At 38.6% G+C, this 22,266-nt stretch overlaps 1 protein-coding gene across 1 annotated transcript in view; it reads right to left on the bottom strand.

Annotated features, from left to right (window-relative positions):
• Window positions 1-7,160: 7,160 nt before the first annotated feature.
• Window positions 7,161-22,266, bottom strand: part of LOC115213789 (elongation of very long chain fatty acids protein 7) — a 99,005-nt gene continuing 83,899 nt past the window's right edge. Inside the window, exons 3-7 of the mRNA XM_029782636.2 lie at window positions 18,345-18,428; window positions 15,502-15,558; window positions 14,956-15,061; window positions 11,400-11,536; window positions 7,161-7,773 (exon numbers count right to left, since the gene is read on the bottom strand). Coding sequence (XP_029638496.1) covers window positions 7,504-7,773; window positions 11,400-11,536; window positions 14,956-15,061; window positions 15,502-15,558; window positions 18,345-18,428 — 654 coding nt within the window. The 3' untranslated portion in view covers window positions 7,161-7,503. The remainder of the gene's footprint in view (window positions 7,774-11,399; window positions 11,537-14,955; window positions 15,062-15,501; window positions 15,559-18,344; window positions 18,429-22,266) is intronic.

Consider the following 22,266-nt stretch of genomic DNA (forward strand, 5'->3'; position numbering starts at 1 on the left):
ACTCTTGGTGTTCATGGGTTCAACTATTTTGACTCTTGTCATATTCATTACCCAACAGACAAGGGGCAATTCTGAAAGCTGGTGGTTGAGAACTTGATTCTTCCTTGGCAGCCTAATGGTTACTAAGAAGGGTTTGTCGTATGTTGTGGTGCTGATCACCAGAGGCCGGTGTTGCATAGTTGCTTTTGAGTAACCAACACTTTAAGTTCTAGCTCAAGGAATAAAACTTCTGGCAAAGAATTTCTCAAAATATTTCTAATTTTGATCAGTGGTTTCAATATGACAATTGTTTTAAAATTTGCATTTTTAAAAATTAAAAGCTTCTTGAAAAAAATTTCAGATAACAAAAAAAAGTAAATTTCATGTCAAACAAGAAGATGGTCCAACATGCAGGACCATGTATGGTATGACAACGTGTAGGACATACTGTCATCTCAATTTGTTAAGGGGTGGGGTGATGAGGAGTTGGCAATGTGTTCAGCTTAATTTGGGGTCAGAATATGAAGATATTGAGCTGTATATGCAGCTATTTATTTTTTTGCGCAGGAACCCAGATGGAGGGTAAAGTTAGACATAGGGTTTCCAGTTCTGAGAGGATTATTATTACTTTTTTTTTTAGATAAACCACATCTGCAGAGAATTAAAAAAAACAAAAAAAACCTTTTATCTCTTACTTGTTTCAGTCATTAGACTGTGGCCATGCTGGGGCACCACCTTCAAGAATTTTGATCAAACAAATCAACCCCAGTACTTATTATATTTTTCGTATTCTATTGGTCTCTTTTACTGAACCCCTAAGTTATGGGGCATAAACACCAATTGTATGTTGTAGATGTATGTTACTGTAAACAAAACAATATCTTGTTTACTAAAATTTCCAGACATTCAGGTCTTCCTATTCAGAACAAAATAGAGTATAATTCTACACCAAAATTGCTTTAACATCAAATTCCTTGATTGTATGGATCAGACAAATGTATAGGGGCAGATTGGCCATGGCTAGATGCCCTTCCTCTCTATAAACCCACTCACAAGGCTCTGGTCAACGTGGTGCTATAATGGAAGACCGTTTGCTATAAGTGCCATGCAGTGGGACTGAACTGAAAACCATGTGGTTGAGAGACTTCTTAATCACACATTCTGCCAACAATGTCTCTAAACCTAATTCAATAAGAGAGAGAAGCGAAGAGATGTTACTGCAATGAATGTTTAAACATCTTCAAACCCTCAATATTTGGTAATGCAACGATTCTAATTAATAATATAATTGTTCTTGGACTTCTGCATGGATTTCATTTTCTTTTAGGGCAGCAATTAGTCTTTTAAATGGTTACATTTTGCTTTACAAATATTCTTGATAATTTTAGCTGGTTTTCACCAAAATAGTAGAGATTCATAATTATTTTATTATATCATTTTACTTTTGTTTACAGTATTGTTATAGTACAGTTTGTAGTATAGCTAGTGTTTATATTTTTGTTATAGTATTGTTTGGTCCACAAGTCATCAGCTGCTGGTACGCTGTGAGTTTCCAGAAAAACAATGGCATAATTTCAGTAATTTTACCTCATGCACTGCAGTAAACAACTTACCAGCTGGCCGGTGGAGCATGGTACTCACCGACCGTGGTAGAAATTGTTGTAAGTAAATATAGTGGATTTGTGATATGACAATATATTTTCTATTTACCATAGCTTACTGGTTTGGTATTAAGATTATATTTCTGCTTGCGCTTGTAGAAAGGAAGTTGTTTCTAACGATGTGGAGAGATCAGAAGGGAGGGAGTCAACTTTTATTATAGTCATTATATATATATTTTGTTTTCGGTATAGATTAATATTACTGGTCCCTGGCATACTGGAAAGAAAAAATCTTTCGGTATGCCACACCTGATGGTTTGAGAGGCATTGGTTTATAGTATTGTTAAGGTTTCATAATTTACGCTGTTTGCACATAAAAACCATTTTTCTTCCTTAAATGTTATTTACTCTTCAGAACAATTCTTCCAAATAGATGATATCCTCATAACCTCATAACATGCTCAAACCACATCAAATTCACATTTCATGTGAGCAACTCTTTTCATAGTTTAAGAATAATAAATAATTCTACCAAAAAAGTTAATTTTTTGTAAGTGCTTGAAAGTTAAAATGGCAATCATTGAAACATCTCTTGATGCCAGGAGACTATCGTATCTAAGAATATGACTAACCTAATAATGTCTTTAAAAAAGGTACATTAAAATTTGCCTAAAGTGAAGACTTTTGTCATTAAATTCAGTTTAGATCAGCTAAAATTTGCTTCTACAAATTTTAGTCACCATCATCATCATCATCTACTGTCCTTTTACCATGCTGGCCTGAATTGGATGGTTGACAGTATCCAGTGAGCTACAGGGCTGGATCAGGTTCCAATGTTGGGTTTGGCATGGTTTCAATGGCTGCACACCCTTATTAGTGCCAACCACTTTACAGTGTGTTTTACCTGTGCTACTGGCACTGCTAAGGTTGCCAAGTAACTTGCAAGACAGGAAAAGACAAGAAATCCCTCGACTAAATCTGGATTAAATCACAGTAACTGGATGTCGACTTTTAGTCATTTGAAACTTCAATACTTTTTCTAAATTTTGGTTCCAGGATTATGGGGGGGGGGGGGAGAAGGAAGAAAGAGAGAACCTTAAGTGAATAAATTTTCACCTGATGATAGTTCAACATGAAACTGATATAATTAAGGTTGTGACTACCTGCAAAAGTTTAGACATAACACCATAATTAACAATCAGGATAAACAAAAACAGCAAAGTTTATTTCTTGCTCTGAACCCTTCAAACAAATTTGAATGAATCTATGAATAATTCAACAAATAATTTTTTTTAAAAAAAGGGGAAAATTAAAATAATCAAAATATTTTCCCATCTCACCTAAAATTAATAATTTTCATCAGATGGATTAACAAATTGTCTCCCCTGACTATGAAGTTCTCTAATTGAAGTTCAACACGTTTAGTTGTAATATGTGAGAATGGTAAATGGTGTCTGTGAGAACAAAGAATTGCATTGCTTAATGTCTTGATTAAAAATTGGTACAAAACCAACCTCTGCCAGATTGCAGGAAATAAGAGATTTTATTTGGTACTCTTGGTATTCCTGTAATGACCGACAGATTAGTTGGCCAAATGGACGTGGTCTTCATTTTGGTTTAAATTGTGGATAAGCAAAAATAATCAAGGTTCAAGTATGAATATATTGTGTGTATGTGTATTTAAAGTGGTTATATGCAGGATAGGCAACGGGGATCACCAAAGGAGGAAAAAGCCCAGCGTAAAGCTGAGCGAATCTACCCACAAATGATAAAGACCACCACTGCAGCATTTGCTACAGTATCTGCAAATTCCAGAAAGGTCTGCATTCCCACATGAGACAAAACAATAAAGAATTCGACGAAGAACTCTGGAAAACTGTGTCCTTCCTGAATCCTCATTCACCATAGCAACAAGAGAGTTCAATAATACACACACACACACATCCTTTAACCAGGATGCCTTAGTAAACAACACTCCAACTCATTGACACTAAATTCGCTGCCCATTTTGTTCCAAACTTCTCATCTACACCATAATTTTATTGAATCTCCTTCATTCTTCAAATTTTGTCAACAAGGTAACCTCAACCTACTAGAAATAGCAGTCAAATCCTCACTATTTAAAAAAACAAACCTGATAATGTATTCCTAGATATAGGAAAAGATGAGGTTCTGACAGCTTTGATAACAGACATGCTGGACTCGGGTAGCCTCGGCCAAATTACAACACAGCCACTAAGTGTGGACAGCTGTGTCTTTGTTCCAAACCCAGCAAAGTAACCATCATCATTTAATGTCTGTTTTCCTTGCTGGCATGAGTTGGATATTCTTTCCATTCCACTCGACACAATTACACACCAGAGGGCTCTGATCCTTGAAAATAAGGTTTTTCCTAGTGTTTGTAAAGTCTTCAACAGCGGTTGCCATGGGAACCTCTTGGTTAAGCTGCTGGCCTACAGGCTACCAGCTATAGGCTACGTGTCTTGGATTAATAAGATTTTTCTCCAACCAATATTCAAGTTAGATGTACCCTAAGGTTTGGTTATGAGCCCAACATTTGTTTTCTGTAAATCAAGGATCCATTTGTTGTCTCATCTAACAACAAATATTCTAACATCACCTTTTAACTATTCCTCTTTATTCACCACAATCTCATCTACAAATCACTTAAACACTCCCTGTTGTAGTGGAAGCACTGTCTCAAATATGTGGATTTTATTTTATTTGATCTGAGACAGCGCTTCAACTAGTTAAGCACCATTTATCTACAGAGACCACTATTTTAAATCCCTTTTATACAACAACTAATATCAATCTAGTCTCAGAAGGTTTGTGAGAGTGGAAGGTGCAACCCCCTTCTTCCAGAGCAAACTAATAAAAAAAAAAACAGTACACCTTATACACCTACCTCTTTTATCAACATCCTTACTGTGTTACAATCCCTAGATTCCCAGAACTGAATCCTTTACCAAATTTTTTTCCCTAATCATTTCTCCCAAAGATGTTCCCTTATTTAGGTTGCATCGGCAACATAAATGAAGTTCAGGGGTACTGACCTTTTCACTTCCACTGAGTGGAAAAAAAAAAAAAAATAAAAAAACATACACAACATATTGAACTTTTATAAATATATAAACACTAAGAGGTATTAAATCCCTTGGTAATTAATAATGATTTGACACATGAGGCATTTTGTAAATTTTCATTTTTCATTAAAAAAGAAAACCTTTATAAAATACATGTTTTCTTGAGATGGAAATAGCAATTTCTTGTATTGGTATATGGCCACAGATTTGCATAAGTGGAGTATAGGTGATTGAATTTATCCCTCACTATGTGATCAAGACTTATTTTAACAATCCTGAAGGGGGTAACAGGTAAAGCCACCCCTATCAAGATTTGAACTGAGAAAGTAGGACAAAAATTACTATCAAACTACAGTTTCAACTGCTCCACAGCCGGAATAATAATTGATTCTAGCACAGGTACAAGATCTGAAATTTAGGGAAAGGGGTTCAGTCGATAGCATTGAACTCAGTACATGACTGGTACTTTATTTTATCGACCCTGAAAGGATGAAAGGCAAAGTTGACCTAAGCAGGAGTTGAACTCAGAATGTCAAGGGCTGTACTATATTTCAACAATGTGAAATAGCTTTATTTATGCCTATTCAACATTGAGTGTCTCCCAACTTTAAAAGGTCCACAAAAAATGAACTAAATAACTGAGATTATATTGAATGGAATTTCTTTGTAAAGAACTGATGAGGCCGACAACAGACAAGTAGTAATTATTCAATCAAATGTGTTACTTTTGCCACCGGATTAATTAATAAAATTGATGAAGTTTGAGCTGAGATCTTTGCTAATTGTTCAGTCTTTCTGTTTGTCTATAAAATATTCACTGCAAGGACTACATTTTCAGAATTATAAAGCAATAATGTTTTGATATTTGACAGTCAATCAACAAATTAATCATACATTTTAGCAAATGCTAATCAAACTTGTAACGTGGGTTTTACACTTTGAGAGTAAAGAATGCATGTACGCACAGACACAGCACGGCACTGACGCTAATTCTCCTCTGCCAACTAAATAAAATGGCATTTTAAGTAAAACTCAACCTCGCTTCATTAATGAAAAATTCAATGAAGTAACAACTGAAACTTAACGAGGGCTGAGAAATGACAGGAGTAATTAACATGGATCTACAATTGCCAAAATATGGCAATGATTCTTAGAACCATTTTGGTTGATTATAGAGCCAAATGTTCCATGATGCTGCAGCATTTTGCTAGCAGGCCATCTTTTGTTTTGCTGCTGCTGCTGCTACTACTACTACTACAATGACAATCCTTTTTCCTATAGGCACAAGGCCTGAAATTTTGTGGAGAGGGGTCAAGTCAGTTATGCACTGACCGCAGTGTTCAACAGGTACATATTTCATTGACCCCAAAAGGATGAAAGGCAAAGTTGACCTTGGAATAGCTACTTAGAACTTCGTTTGACATGGTTAACGATTCTGCCATCTTGCCACTTTAATAATAATAATTGACTTCAGTGGAATCTGAACTCAGGATGAATGTCGTTAATTTGCTTGGTGTGCTAACGATTCTGCCAGCTTGCCACCTTAAGAATAATTAAATTTTTCTTCTACAGGCATAAATCCTGAAATTTGGTGGGAAAAGGTCAGTCGATGACATCAACCCTAATACTTGACCGGTTCCTTATTACATCAACCTCAGCAGAATTTGGAATTAGAATGGAAAAGCTGTAAGTATTTTGCCTGGAGTGCTGCTAATGGTTCCGCCAGCTGGTTGCCATAAACTAATAATAATGGTTTCAAATTTTGCCACAAGGGCAGCAATTTTGGAGGAAGGGATGAGTTGATTACATCAATCCCACAGTATGTAACTGGTACTTAATTTAATGACCTTGAAAGGATGAAAGGCAAAGTCGACCTTGGTGGAATTTGAACTCAGAACATAGCGGCAGACAGAATACCGCTAAGCATTTGGCTCGGCGTGCTAATGTTTTTGCCAGCTTGCCACCATAATAATAATAATAATAATCATAAACATGTTTGCCATGTGTAAAATAAACAGCCTAAAGGTTGACAGTTAAATCCTGTCCAATGATTGCAAGGAATCTCTGCAACCAAATATGCAATCCAGTTTACCTGACACATAAGTATACTAGAAGCTCTACATTCTTCTAATACAGGTGAGTAACGAGTACTGACAAATTTTTGTACTAAATAGAATAAAATGAAATTTAAATATCTGTGCGTGCGTGTGTGTAAACATACACACTGGCATTCGTGTATATATATACATGCTAACATTAACATACACAGGTAAATTTTGCAAAGCTTGAGCAAGTAAAGCGTGGAAACTAGTTTTATCCTAGTTGAGCAATTGAGTGAATTGACTTCACTTCTGACAAGGCCCCAAGTTGGATGTTGAAGCAGTTGGAATTGATATCTCCTTCCTGTCTTCACAAAACTTCATCTTTCTCTCCCCTACACTCCAGTTTAGCAAAGCGATTTGAACAATTTTAAAAAATTTTTAAAGGGTAGAAATTAAGGGAGATAACTATGCCTGACTAGCAGCTTTATTCATCCAGATTCCCCCAAATTCAATGAAAATCGCAATCTTTTACAAATGCTTAAAAAAACTTTCCACATTTATTTGACAATTAGGTATGATTTTTTTTTGTGTTTTCTTAAATATATTAAAAATTTCCTTATACATTTTTAAATGTTTCTTTTAATATTCTTTTTGCATAATATATATTTTTCATTTTTATTTTTTTCCAAAACATTTTGTAGTCGTCTTTAAATACAAAGCTAATGAAAGAATGGCGGGTTTTGAGGGGCAGTATTGAAGGAAGGGAAGGAAAAAAGAGAGAAACCTTGATAAGTCTCAGTCAGATTTTATACCATTACTTTTTGCAGTTCCATTTTTGTTTGGTAAACTGCCATTGTGCTGCATATTACACTTGACGCTACCATTACTCATTCTACTAACATCCACAGTTGGTTTTTTCTTGAAATATTCCTTCCAGTAGAAATCACCAAACAACACAAGCATCATTAGAGCATTGGCTGTGATAGCTTTGGCAAATATCACTGGATAATTACACTCTATAAATAGAAGTTGAATGCTGTGGACAAGCATGGCTATGAATTGGATCTGCAAACAAAAAGAAAAACAGAAAGAAATTAATATTTTGCCCATCGTTTCCAGAAGATTTTATTGGGTTGTCCAGAGAGTCGGTGCCGATTTATAGTAGCTTACCTTTCGACTTATTTTAGAACATGGTTGAGTCCATAAAATAGGATTTGACTACACCTCCATTTAGAGCACAGTTTAAGCTATCTTTTCGTGGAAGAAGGTTTATGTTCCTATAACCTGTGTTAATTCTGTAACCCTTTAAAATGTAAGATAAGTCCATTTTCGGCACTTGCTGCTTTGGGAACCAGACAAAAATTGCTGCAGCTTGGTTGGGATGTGTTACCCCACCCTCCATATTCACCAGATATTGCTCCTTCAGACTTCCACTTATTCAGGTCTCTGCAGAATAGTCTTAATGGTAAAAATTTCAATTCCTTGGATGATGTAAAAAGATACCTTGATGAATTCTTTGCCATGAAAGCACCTCAATTCTGGGAAGAGGGTATTTTCAAGTTAAAGGAAAGATGGAGATGCATAGTGCAAGAAAATGGTTCATATTTGGTTGATTAAAAATGTAATGGCAGGTATTTATTGACCTTTTTCTTTCCTTTAAAAATCAGCACAAACTTTCTGGACAACCCAATGTATACATATGCACACACACATGTATATATGTATGTATATATATGTGTGTGTATATGTATATATACACATATGCACACACGCACACATAAATGTAATAAATTTCAATAAGAGATATCAAAATGTTTGAAGACATAATTGCAATTAAGAAACTCAACATGGAGACTAATTACATTCATTTTCTCTTTCTCCAATTAATATTTTGTTTAGTATTTTTTTTTTTTTTTGTCTTTTCTGCATCTATTGTATGTGTAATATCAAATGTCATATTTTTCTTCATTTAAATTTCAATTGCTGAAGAAATGAAGGATCGAAAGGAATGAGTTCTGAAGTAGTGGGGAAGATGGAGTTGGCCCTTAATTACCATTACTCTCACATCCCATCCATGGGTTAAATAGATTCCCCAGGAGTAGAAGAGGTTGCTAGTATTTTTGACAAAGCTGTGCGGGAAGGCAGCTCTTGTAGGAGAAAGAAACTGGCTTAAAATTTACAGTCAAAACAGTACCAGACATTTTGCAATGCTTGTCATTGGAACCTGGCAACTGAGAGAGAATGGCGAAAGTGTTGTACAAGCTTTTGGCACTTCAATCCAATGACGTGCGGATGTCTCACTGTCGTTTCATTTCTTGATCTGTTTTGTATTCTATAAAAGCCACATGGCGATGGGTGTGTGGCAACATGTAAAGTCATAATCCTTCAAGGATGAAAATAAATCAGAGCAATGAGGTTGAATGTGAGACAGCCATCATCTGACAAGATGAGGCAAATGTCATATAAACACACACACACTTATACATGCAAAATACAGATATTAATACAAATATTAAACTTTGTGTGTTGTATTCATGGGTTTCATGTAACGCCATGCAATTACATCACACCAAATCGTGGCCGATGCCAGCGCCGCCTCGACTGGCTTCCGTGCCGGTGGCACGTAAAATGCACCAATCCGACCGTGGCCATTGCCAGCCTCGCCTGGCACCTGTGCAGGTGGCACGTAAAAAGCACCCACTACACTCACGGAGTGGTTGGCGTTAGGAAGGGCATCCAGCAGTAGAAACATTGCCAGATAAGACTAGAGCCTGGTGCTGCCTTCTGGCTTCCCAGATCCCCGGTCGAACCGTCCAACCCATGCTAGCATGGAGAACGGACGTTAAACGATGATGATGATAATGACACACACACGTGTTTGTATGAACGTATTTCTTTCAACATTATAAAAGCCAAGTCATGAGTTCTTTGTATTTTGTTTGTTGGTTTGCCTCTGTCACGCTATAAGGAATGTGGAAGGAGAGAACAGTGGCATGATGGCACTGAGAGAAAAATGGATTAAAGAGAGAAAGAGAGAGAGTTATTAGTAAATCAAAATGAAGTGGGAGGGGGAGACATGGGGGAAAATGAAGAGGAAATGAAATCAGATCTTATTTGAGAGAAAAAAAACAATATATATATATATACATATATTGTTTGTTCCTTCTCAAGCCATGCCTGACTCATAAGGGCCAGTTTCCTTGGTGTATAGATTCCCTACCTGGATGGGACGCTGGTCCGTCGCAGGTGAGATGCAGGAGGAAAGAGTGAGAGAAAGTTGTGGCAAAAGAGTCAGCAGAAGTTCGCCATTACCTTCTGCCGGAGCCGCGTGGAGCTTAGGTGTTTCGCTCAAGCACACACACATTGCCCGGTCTGAGATCCGAACTCACGATCTCTCGACTGCGAGTCTGCTGCTCTAACCACTAAGCCATGTGCCTCCCCACATATATAGTTAAGAGAAATTACAGTGAATAAGAAGACTGACATTAGTTCTCTGTAACTTAATGCAATAAAGTGTTCTCTGATGATCCGTTCTGGTTAAGCATCAAATTCAACAGGAAGTTCCGGAAAACCACAATAGTGAAATGTACAAAGGAATGAATGATATAAACTTGTGTTTGTTGCAAATTCTCTTATGTTGCTCTGTATATCATAACTGAGTAAAACTGCTGAGTAGAGGAGTTGTTTAACCTTTCTACTGGAAGCAGACTGGAAAACAATAATCTACATGGAGGTCTAAATGTAACTGTAGCAGTCAGACAGGAGTTTCTTCACACAAAACACACACACACACACACACGCATACCTAATTAGGTAATGAACAAAAAAAGAAGACAAGATGAGAGGGACAAGTTTTAAAACAAAAGTACTATTAAAAAAAAGTGTTTAATACTTAAAAGAAAGCGAAAGAATCATTGATGTTTCGGACATTAGTCCTTCGTCAGAAAATAGGAAAGAAAAGAATGGAAGGGGGAAAAGAAAGTGATGGTGGAAAGGTGGATTTGAAGAAAGTGCTTGCATTCTTCAGCCGTATTGCAATAAAAATGGCAATGTTCTGACCTTATGCCATGTTTTGATTTGACATAAGATCTGATTGGTGAGTTGGTGGTGACTTGGAAAGGTGATATGGAGCAGAAAGCATCAAAGGAAGGGAAGACTAAAATATGAAGGATTTATAAAATCATGGGAGACACAAAGACAGCAGTGTACGGTGCTTCCATTAAGAGGTGGGATGTGACAGGTTTGCTGTTAGATCCTTATGTCTGGCATTGGACATATGGAGGGCAGTGAAGGGGTGATGAGTGAATGGGGCAAGAACAAGTGAGAGACAGATGGAAGCTGAGAAGAAAGAATGGCGAGTGAAATAGGAGGACAAGATTGTTGTGACAGAGCTGGAATGGTTACAGTTCCAACCAGTCTGTTGTGGTGGTCAGATGAATGATGAACAAAGAGAAAGAAAATTGGGCTACACAGTATGGATCAAAAGAACATTTCTTAGTAACAGCAATACTGCTTGGCACTGCTGGAAGGTGTTGAAATATTTGTGATGTCCTGTTGACGGCTGATGAAGGGAGTGTTACATGCTCTATGCAAAATACAACACACTCACACACATACAACTACTGACAAACAAAGGCTAGGATTAGTAACTGTGTCATTAAACGAGATTTGTTATTACAAAATCCACTTACAAGTTGAAGAGTCGTCAAATATTTCTTCCACCACAAATATTTTTGAAATTTTGGTCCCATGGCAGCTAAACCATAATAGGTATACATGATTAGATGTATAAAAGAGTTAATCATAGCATGGAATGTACCAAATCCACCTGAAATTAAAACAAAAATTGAAATGTATTCTTGTGTAAAATATTGAAGATTCCAATTAGGAAATAGACCATTATTATTATTATGATGATGAGCTAGCAGAATTGTTAGCATGCTGGGTGAAATGCTTTTCATTCTTTTGGGGCTCGATAAATTAAGAACTTGGTTCAATATAATCGATTAACTCCTGGTACCAAAATTTGAAACCATTATTATTATTATTGTTGCTGTTGATAAGGGATGGATTACACTGACACCAGTGCTCAACTGGTACATGTGTTATGACCCTGAAAGGATGAAAGGCAAAGTTGACTTCAACACAATTTGAGCTCAGAATGGAAAGACAGACGAAATGCGTGAAGCATTTTGTCTGCTGTGCTAGAAATTCTGTCAGCTCACTGCCTTAACAATAATGATTATAATAATACAATGACATTATAAAAGACAAGAATAAGCCTCTTCCTGGTTTAGTAAATGATGTCCTTGCTCTCAAAACTGAGGAAATTCATAACCCCAAAAAGTCATCAAACAACATGCCCCACAACCACATCAACAAAGAACCATTAATACTCATCTCTTCTTTATGGTTTAACAAAGTCTCCATCCATTTAATTGACTTCTGTGTCATCTCATATAATAATAATAATAATAATATCTCATTTATTTAGATCTGCTCTGCTTCTGACATTGGTCTAACTTCACCTGTGACTATCTTGATACACACGAGCCACAGCTTAATAAAGACAAAATCCATAAAGAGACAAAGTTGACCCTTTCACTGCCAAATTAGATTTCATGGTTCTTCCAATAATGATGCTAAAAACCTACCAAAAGCAGAGCTTCCTGAAAGTCACACTACCTTAAAAAAACTTGTCATTTCACAACAAAAAGATATTTCCAGCCATGACATTCCTCAAAAAAAAAAATAGATTGGTATATAAAACTGCCTTCAGCAGTAAAGGGTGAAGACATTTTCGGTGGACACATTTCATTTCCACAGTAAAAGGATTAATTAGACAACACACAACGGTCCATACAACTACTACTTTGTTAATTACAGTTAATTATTTCACAATTAGGCACAGGTTTCCAACAGGTTAATTATTAGTTCACTGCACTTCTGATGGCAAAAGTGACAACAGAGTGTCTTTAACTTGGTGCAGAACAAATATTGCAAAGGACTTTTTTCAAACAGCATCATTTATTTATTTATTCCTTTTCCAATTGCTATTTACATTCTTTAAAGTTTTTATACCAACAAAAAAATAATATACATTTACATATATACATGTCGAAACACTGATGTCCCAGAATCCCATGTGGCAGTGAGCCAAGCACATAATGAATATATTTAACGTAAAAAGGTATTCTCTTGTGACCTACAAAACAATAACTTGTGTATTTGCATTTGAAACTTCCAGAATACATCAAGAATAAACATGCAATTGTGGCTGTGTGGCTGTGTGGCTGTGTGGCTGTGTGTGTGTTCATTCACATGCAAACATATGTGTAATGATCTTAGGCTTGTAAGAGCAAAATGACAAAAAACTTTCACACACTGGGATGCAGAGGCCAAATTATTCTTCATTTCGGAACATATTAAAATTTCTGGTCCGAAGGGCAACAGCTACAAGTGTAGAATGCAAAAAATGTATTTCAGACAACATAACATGTCCATTGCTGTGGTGAACTAGAATTTTTGAAACAGCTGTTAAGGCTGCAAGAAAGATGTCGCCCATTCTGTTCAGAGAAAATGAAGAGAATTTCAAGTTGGAAAAATATATGTAAACCTATGAAGTAGAGACAGAAACCTGGCAAATTTACCTAATTCTCTGTAGAGATGAACAGCCCTAATTAAGTTTCGACCCTTACTGGGGTCTCATCAGGGGTTCTACATCATTTGACCAATCCAACAGAAACAAGAAGACAATGCGATTACATACACACATCAAATTCATTGGCTTCAGAAGACTGGAACTAGTTCAGCAGCAAATGAAGAAGGGTTTTAACTCCGACTGTCTAGAAGAGAGTTATCTCCCTTGCCACATTTTGCTTCTGGGATACATTTTTTTGCCTACAAAATGGGTAACGAGGAGCAAGAAGTAGAGATGGAGAGAAAACGACCTGAAATTCTGGAAGGATTCAAGATACAAAAAAAAAAAAGAAAAAGTAGGTGCATACTAAAATTATAAAAATATATATAATAAGACAATAAAATAAGCAATGCCCAAAATTTTGCTACAGAAAAATTAAATCAATCCCTAAGTGAAATGGTGGTATAGAGGATACATGCAGTTTTTAAGGATGATGCTTTTCTTGTGTGCAGTGGTTTGTGAAGGTCTCCAGTTTGGTATTAAAATAAAAACCTGGTTTTTATGAGTTAGAAACAAACAAAAAGAAATTTTGTTCTTTTCTGCAATACACAGCCTGCATCATTTACTAGCATTCACCAATCTGTCGATGCCCTTTGACATGGTTTCTATGACTGGATGCCCTTCCTAATGCCAACCACTTTACAGAGTGTACCAAATACTTTCTACTTGGTACCAGCACTACTGCAGTCACCAAGTACCATGCTTTTTTTTTTTTACCATCAGAATGAGACAAACAAAAATTGATTCCATATCAGATGGAATATTGATCGAAACCAATCAGTGCTTCATTATCCTGGACATGTATCAGTGTTTTGGTGACGAGGAAGACCATGTAATTCTAAGCAACCCATGGACTTTCCACAACATTTGCTTGGAGTAGAAATATTGATGGTACCACTCCACTGTTGGTAATTTATAGTCTTTCAGTAAGATAAAAACATTTGCAATCAACAAAGCATACGGTCTTCTACCGTAGCCTTGAGAGAAAGTTAGGAGACGGAAAGTGAACGAAAGTCCATTGATCCGATTCTTATGTGGTAGACTTAATCCAACATCTGGTTTAACACCACCTCCTGGCCCTTAGGTGCCTGAAACGGATCCCATTCCATTTAGGCCAAGTCTCCTGTCAGAGGATAATCTTTTCTCATTAGTAACTGAGGCTGAAAATGGAATCAAAGGCCCTGCTCTCTAAGACAGTAAAAACACACACATACAAATTTAACAAAAACAAAAAAACTGACTGGCTCCCGTGCTAGTGGCACGTAAAAGGCACCATTCGAGTGTGGTCGATGCCAGTACTGCCTGATTGGCCCATGCTGGTGACTCATAAAAAGCACCACTACACTCTTGGAGAGGTTGGTGTTAGGAAGAGCATCCAGCTGAAGAAACATTGCCAGACCAAATTGGAGCCTGGTGCAATCTCCTGGCTTGCCAGTCCCCAGTCAAACCGTCCAACCCAGGCCAGCATGGAAAGTGGACATCAAACGATGATGATGGTGTTGATGAAAATTAAATATTAAACACAAGAATGTAAGAAAGCTACTCACCCGGTACAAACTTGACACCAAACCACCACATAAACGGTAAGGCACCATGATGGAAAACATGCAGGAATGATATGTGACCAAATTTCTTCCTCAGGATGAAAAATAACTACAATGGAATGTAAATATTATAATATGAATTCATATTTCTTTAAATGTGAAATTTTCTTAAACAGAAAATCTTTATCACAATTTATTGCACTATATTACAATTCAAACAGATTTTTTTTTCTTCTGGGCTCCTGAAATGTTATATACTCGACTGTATGAAGAAGAGCATCTTGTCTGCCAAAATACCATTTTAGTGTAGAACAGTATGAAGCTAGACGCTCATGAGGATGAAAGGTAAAGTTAACCTTGATAGAGTTTGAACTCAGAATATAGGTGGTTGTAATGTTTCAGTCAATGAACCACCCGTCTTAATTGGACTCATACAAGGTCCTGTTCGGAAGCTAAACTGATGCAGAACAAATTATTGAGAATTTTCGGTTGAAATTCGTAAGAAAGTCAGAGAGAGCTTATTGTTGTAGTTAAAGGAATTGTACTTACTGTATCAAAGAACTCGATAAACTTTGAGAAGAAGAACAGCCAAGATACTTTAGCCATCTGAAAAGATATTAAATTATGGGAAAAGCAAAATAATGAATTATGTGAGAGACTTAAAATATTTAAGTTTGGGGAATAATAAATTTAGATCCTGTACTTTTGAGTGGGTTGGTTATGCGACACCGGTGTAGGTTACAGCTGTGAACTCACTTTATTTGCCAGGGGCAACCTGCTGTGCTTGAGGAGACCGATTGAGTCAAGAGCATCAATATCAAAGTCAAATCAAATGGAAATTGTAGTCGTGATCCCCGTGCCAGTGGAATGTAAAAAGCACCATCCGATTGTGGTCGATGCCAGCTCCTCTGGCCCGTGCCGGTGGCACGTAAAAAGCAGCCACTACACTCTCAGAGTGGTTGGCATTAGGAAGGGCATCCAGCTGTAGAAACACTACCAGATCAGATTGGGGCCTGATGCATCCTTCTGGCTTCCCAGACACCAGTCGAGCCATCCAACCCATGCCGGCATGGAAAACGGACGTTAAATGATGATGATGGACAAGCAAAAATAAAAAAAAATCTTTGTTAGATTTCTTTCTGTTTCATCAGGATTTTATGCCTGTCTTTTAATGCTTTCAAGGATTGTTCAAGTCTTTCCCAGCACAAACATATCACCCTTTTATTATAGTAATTCACCATCCTCTTCAGAAAGGTTTAATCTTCCGTTCTCAACTTTCACCAATTCTTCCTAAATGTTCCTCTTTCATAACTTCTGGTAACATTATCACTAGGCACTTCTGTATCCAGCTGGTGCACTTTATAAGTATCGCATGTCCATACCAACACAGTCTCCTCACTTATACATGATATCGGATGCTTATTACACATCCTGTTTTGTTTCTAGAAATTTGATACCAATATTTTGCTACCATATAACACCACATTTTTTACACAACCATCATGAGGTCAACTGCTTACTTGTAGAGAGAAACCCTCTGTTGCTTAATAACTCCTGAAACTTTTTCCATCCAGTTATTACTGTAATTAACCAGACTTTCAGAAACACCCACCTCCATTGCTAATTAAGTTACTCAGGTAATAGAGATGAAGACATCACCGACATCTAAAGAATGTTCTGAGCATTTGGAAGAATCTGTTTCACAGCAGTTCTTGTTGTTAACAACTCTTGTCTATCTGCCACAGCGCAATCACCACAGGAGCAAAGACAGCCGAGGAGAGATGGATTCAGTCAGCAGAACAGAAACGCCAGAGCCACCTGCACCAATAGCACAGCCCCTACCCACTTCTGCCCCACCTGTGGGAGGGGCTTTCTTGCCCGGATTGGCCTCACCAGCCACCTCCGGTCTCATAGCAGCAATTCCACCAAATGATGTCAATGGTCATCTTCGAACCCGAAGGACGAACATTATTATTATCTGCCACATACAAAGCCCTTCTCTCACAGGCTGCCTGTAAATTCACAGTATCTGTTGTGAATCTATAATTTACATAGGCTGCACAGTTCCAAGCCCCATTTTACCCCCTTTTTACACAGTTAAAGTGTCCAAATTCTTACACTGAAATCATCATGGATTCGATTATGAGATGAATAATGTCATACATTTTACCAGCAGCACATCAGTAACCACGTTTATGGTTGACTTCTCATGCAGACATGGCTGTGGAGGTGAAACATTGCTTTGGAACTACATAGTATCAGGTTCAATCCCACAAAATGGAACTATGGGCATCTTCTACCACAGACCAAAGTTTTGGAAGAAAAATTTGAAAGAAGAAAATTGTATCGAAGTGTAGTTCTATATTTAAGAGATGAGGAATTATGTGCATTATTTACATTTGATGGATATTTGTCCTCATCTTGTTTGTTGTTAACGGGCATATGGTGTAATGGTTAAGAGTGCCGGCTACTAACCCCAAGATTCTGAGTTCGATTCCAAGCAGTGACCTGAATAATAATAATATCGAAAAATACCTTAGGAATTAGAAACCAGGTTTGAAATTTCCCCAAGACACCTGATGCAGGCTGGAGGGTATATCAGCTGAAACATTGTGTTAACAACAAAAGATGAGGACAAATATCCGTCGAATGTAAATAATGCGTATAGAAGTGTGTTGAAGTGAGAGTAGCAGGGATGTGAAACTGAATCTCTGGATGCCCAGTCAGACATCACAACTGAACCACAGCTGTTTCACCTGATCAGTCCATCAAGCAATCAATCAGTATCAAGCCTGAATCTTCCTCTTGGACCCTACAAAAGGCTACATTTGGTGCTAATTTATGACAGAATTAGGGTTAATTAACAGCTGAGCGATATGTACCTCCACTCTTGCCACAACAGCTGGTACCAGATATCTGAGCAGACATCTCCAGGTTCTTGGACCGACTGAACTAAACATTCACATAATGTCTCAGGCATGTTTTTTTTATCCTTCTCTTCCAGGATGAAATTATTAATGCTGTAACCTTGTGTGTCACACATAAAGTCACACACTGTCACAATAAAATCTTGTCATATGTTCACAGCTGATGTTCAGTTACTTTTTCACGCAGCCCCAAAAACATGTTTTCATTCATCAATCACAGACTAGCCAACACCCAGCTGAAAGGAGGGGATCACCCTCTTGCAGGTATTGGAGCCAAGTCTCTGCTTTGTGGTTGGCTTCCACCAATTTAGTCTCCAAGTCCCTATAAAAGTACCTGGGCACAGATTTTCCTTTTCCAACCAAGTCATTAAAACACACACACACACATTACATAAATACATATAATTAAGAATAATGAAGACTGCAATAATTTGCAGTTAGAATGAAGACTGGAAAATTACTCACCCGTATTGCCTGTGGAGTGTAGGAGTAATCGACAGGCTGACAGCCAAGACTATAAGTTCCTGTTAGCCAACCGGAAAGAAGAAACTGCAAAGGAAAAGACATCCAGGGGTCAGTTTGGTTCATTGCCAATGTTAACATACCCGACTACACACACACACAAACTGTATACCATCAAATTGAGGATAGAGAAGGGGGTGTTCAGATAAGGAACAAGGAAATTTGAACTCTAAGGTCCTTAAGAGCAACCTTCCATACAAAGTTTGAATTTTGTTTTAGGAAAGAACTCTCTTGTATTAATTCATGTGTGTGTGTGTGTGTGTGTGTGTTGTCATCACCATCGTAATCGTTTAATGTCTGTTTTCCATGTTGGCATGGGTTGACAGAAACTGGCAAAGTCAGGAGACACACCAGGTTCCATTGTCTCTTTTGGTAGGGTTTCTATAGCTGGATGCCCTTCCTAATGCCAACCACTTTACAGTGATGTGACACCAGCACCAGAACTCTTTATTTGGCACCAGTAACAGTGTTTTCTTTTTCCACATGAAACCAGCACTGGGCTATTAAATAATTGTACGAAGCAGCGTTGAATGGTGATGTTTAAACTCTCTCGTGTCTGTTTCGCTGCAGAAATAGAATCGGGAGAAATTGCTCCTCTTCTACAATGTGCGAAAACAAACTGGGGCCACAAATAAGAGGTCACTGGATTGTGGTGTGCATGCTTTTCTGCACTGTTACACATCATCAACTGCAAATACCAATCCATTGTTGACAGTCCAACCAGAATGATAGTTCTGTGAGATAAGTGCAGAAAACAGTAAAAAAAAAAAATATATATATATATATATGCTCAACCTGTAGGAAAGGTACAGGTAGAAACTCCATAAGATGCACCCAATGTAAGTTATGGACACATAAGAGGTGCAGCAACATTAAAGGGAAATTAACAGATAAGATAGCTTTCATGTGCGGCAGATGCACAGGGACAATAGACACAACAGACACTCAGCAAACAGATTCCATCACACTCCAGGGAGAGAAACTAGAAGTAGTTGATAGTTTCTGCTACCTGGGTGACCAAGTTAGTAGCGAGGTGGATGCACAGAGAGTATCACCACTAGAATACGAATAGCCTGGGCAAAGTTCAGAAAGCTCCTACCCCTACTGGCAACAAAAGGTCTCTCCCTCAGAGCAAAAGGTAGATTGTATGATGCATGTGTGGAACTGCCATGCTTCACGGTAATGAAACATGGGCTGTGACTGCAGAAGACATGCGTAGACTTGAAAGAAATGAAGCTAGCATGATCCGCTGGATGTGTAGTGTCAGTGTGCACACAAGACAGAGTGTAAGCATCCTGAGAGAAATGCTGGATATAAGAAGCATCAGATGTGGTGTGCAAGAGTGACGCTTGCGATGGTATGGTCATGTGCTGCGGATGGATGAAGAGAGATGTGTGAAGAAGTGCCACTCCCAAACAGTTGAAGGTATCAGGGGGAGAGGTAGACCCAGGAAGACATGGGATGAGGTAGTCAAGCATGACCTCAGAGCATTGGGACTCACTGAGGCAATGGCGAAGGACCGAGATCTCTGGAGATATGCTGTGACTACAAAGACCCGGGCTGCTTTCTGCAGCAATTCCACATCCCCCTACCCATTCTAAGTACCCCGGATCCCCAAAGTACCCTGGATCCCCAAGTACCCCGATCCCCAAAGTACCCTGGACCTCGTTGCCCCCGTGCCGCTGACACGTTAAAAGCTCGAACCGATCGTGACCGATGCCGGACCCTCCGGCCCCTGTGCAGGTGGCACGTAAAAAGCACCCAATCCACTCACGGAGTGGTTGGCGTTAGGAAGGGCATTCAGCCGTAGAAACTCTGCCAGATTCAGACTGGAGCCTGGAGCGGCCCCTGGCTTCCCAGACCCGGTCGAACCGTCCAACCCGTGCTAGCGCGGAAAGCGGACGTTAAACGATGATGATGATGATGATGATATGCATATTTTACTCTTATTTTTTTTGTGTTTTGACAGCAGCCATGCTGGGGCACTGCCTTTAGTCAACCAAATTGACCCTAGAACTTATTTTTGTCAGTCTAGTACTTATTCTGTCGGTCTCTTCTGCCAAACCGCTAAGTTAAGGGGATGTAGACACACCAACATCAACTGTCAATAGATGGTGTGGGGGACAAACAGACACACACACACACATATATGTATATATATGACGGGCTTCTTTCAGTTTCCATCTACCAAATCCACTCACAAGGCTTTGGTCGGCCTGAGGCTATAGAAGAAGACTCTTGCCCAAGATTCTGCACAGCGTGACTGAACCCAGAACCATTTGGTTGGTAAGCAAGCTACTCACCACACAGCCACTCCTGCGCTACATATTATATTATAGGTGTAAGCACGGCAGGATGGTTAAGCACTTCATTTCACAATCACATGTTTTCAGGTACAGCCTTACTGCATGGCACAAATATCTCTTGTAGTCCAGGGACAACTACTGGCTTACGAGTGAATTTCTTAGATGGAAACTGTATGGAATACCGTTGAGTGTGTATATATGAAAAAGCATGCATGGGAGAGTATGTCATCTTTGTCATTCGCTGTTTGACAACTGGGGTTCGTTAGTGTCCACATGACTTAATCATTCAGCAAGAATAGATTGATACAGTAGATAGTGGGACAAAGGAGATTGACTCAATACTCCTTTAGGCTGGTGCCCCAGTATGGCTGCCGTCCAATGATTGAAACCTGAGAAATAATAAATGAACAAAAAGGGGAGTAATTTAAGTATAGAAGGGTGCCAACACCAATCGCTGAATCTTGCAATCCCCACAACACACACACACACACATATATATATATGCATGCACATATACACACATCACATCTTCACCATTTCCTCTTATTCCTGTTCTGATATTCATATTCTAACCTCTCCTAGCAGAAAGCAATCACCCTGAATGCTACTTCCCACCAGCTCTGTTTCCTGAGTATCTGTGGTGTCTATTGCCCCTGTGCATCTGCAGCACACGAAAGCTAACTTCTCAGTTAATTTTCCTTTGATGTTGCTGCACCTCTTATGTGTCCATAGCTTACACTGGGTACATCTTATGAAGTTTCTACCTACACCTTTTCTATAGATTGAGCAGGGCCACCTACCTGAAGGGGTGTGTGGTGAGTTTGCCTTCCTACTTACTAGAACTTTGGTCTTTGCTACGTTGACGCTAAGGCCTTTTGATTCTAAACCTTGCTTCCACACCAGAAATTTCTAATCCTAATACTCATTGCTAATCCTAACCTTACTAACAGCCTCTCTGTAAAGGCCCTGTACAGCCCTTATTAACCATTCGTCAATCTCCAGTTTCCGCATCGCCCACCAGATAAGGGATTGGGGGACCCTGTCAAAGGCTTTCTCCAAGTCCACAAAAGCTAAGTATAGGGGTTTATCGTTAGCTAGGTATTTCTCCAGCAGTTGTCGAACCAGGAATATGGAATCAGTGGTGCTTCTACCTGGCACAAAACTGAACTGCATCTCATCTAAGCAGACTCCCTCCCTGATGAGATGGGCTATGACCTTCTCTGTGACCTTCATCATCTGATCCAGCAGTTTGATACCCCTGTAGTTATTCCTATCTAAAGCATCACCTTTACTCTTGAAGCAGTTGACTATGGTGCTGCTACGCCAGTCATTGGGTATGACTCCATTATGAACTACCTGGTTTACAATGCGGGTGACTAGGCCATAGCCCACACCACCAGATGTTTTAAGCATCTCAGCAGTGATTCCTGATGGGCCGGGATCTTTTCCTGGTTTCATACCCTTAATTGCCTTAACTACTAGGGAGCTGTCTATTCGGATAGCTGGTCCCTCTACTGGGTCAACATTTGGCAGGCTCTCCTCCTCCCATTCATTCTCCA

Source organism: Octopus sinensis, linkage group LG7 (assembly GCF_006345805.1).
Source record: "Octopus sinensis linkage group LG7, ASM634580v1, whole genome shotgun sequence".
In the NCBI taxonomy this organism is placed as follows: Eukaryota; Metazoa; Mollusca; class Cephalopoda; order Octopoda; family Octopodidae; genus Octopus; species Octopus sinensis.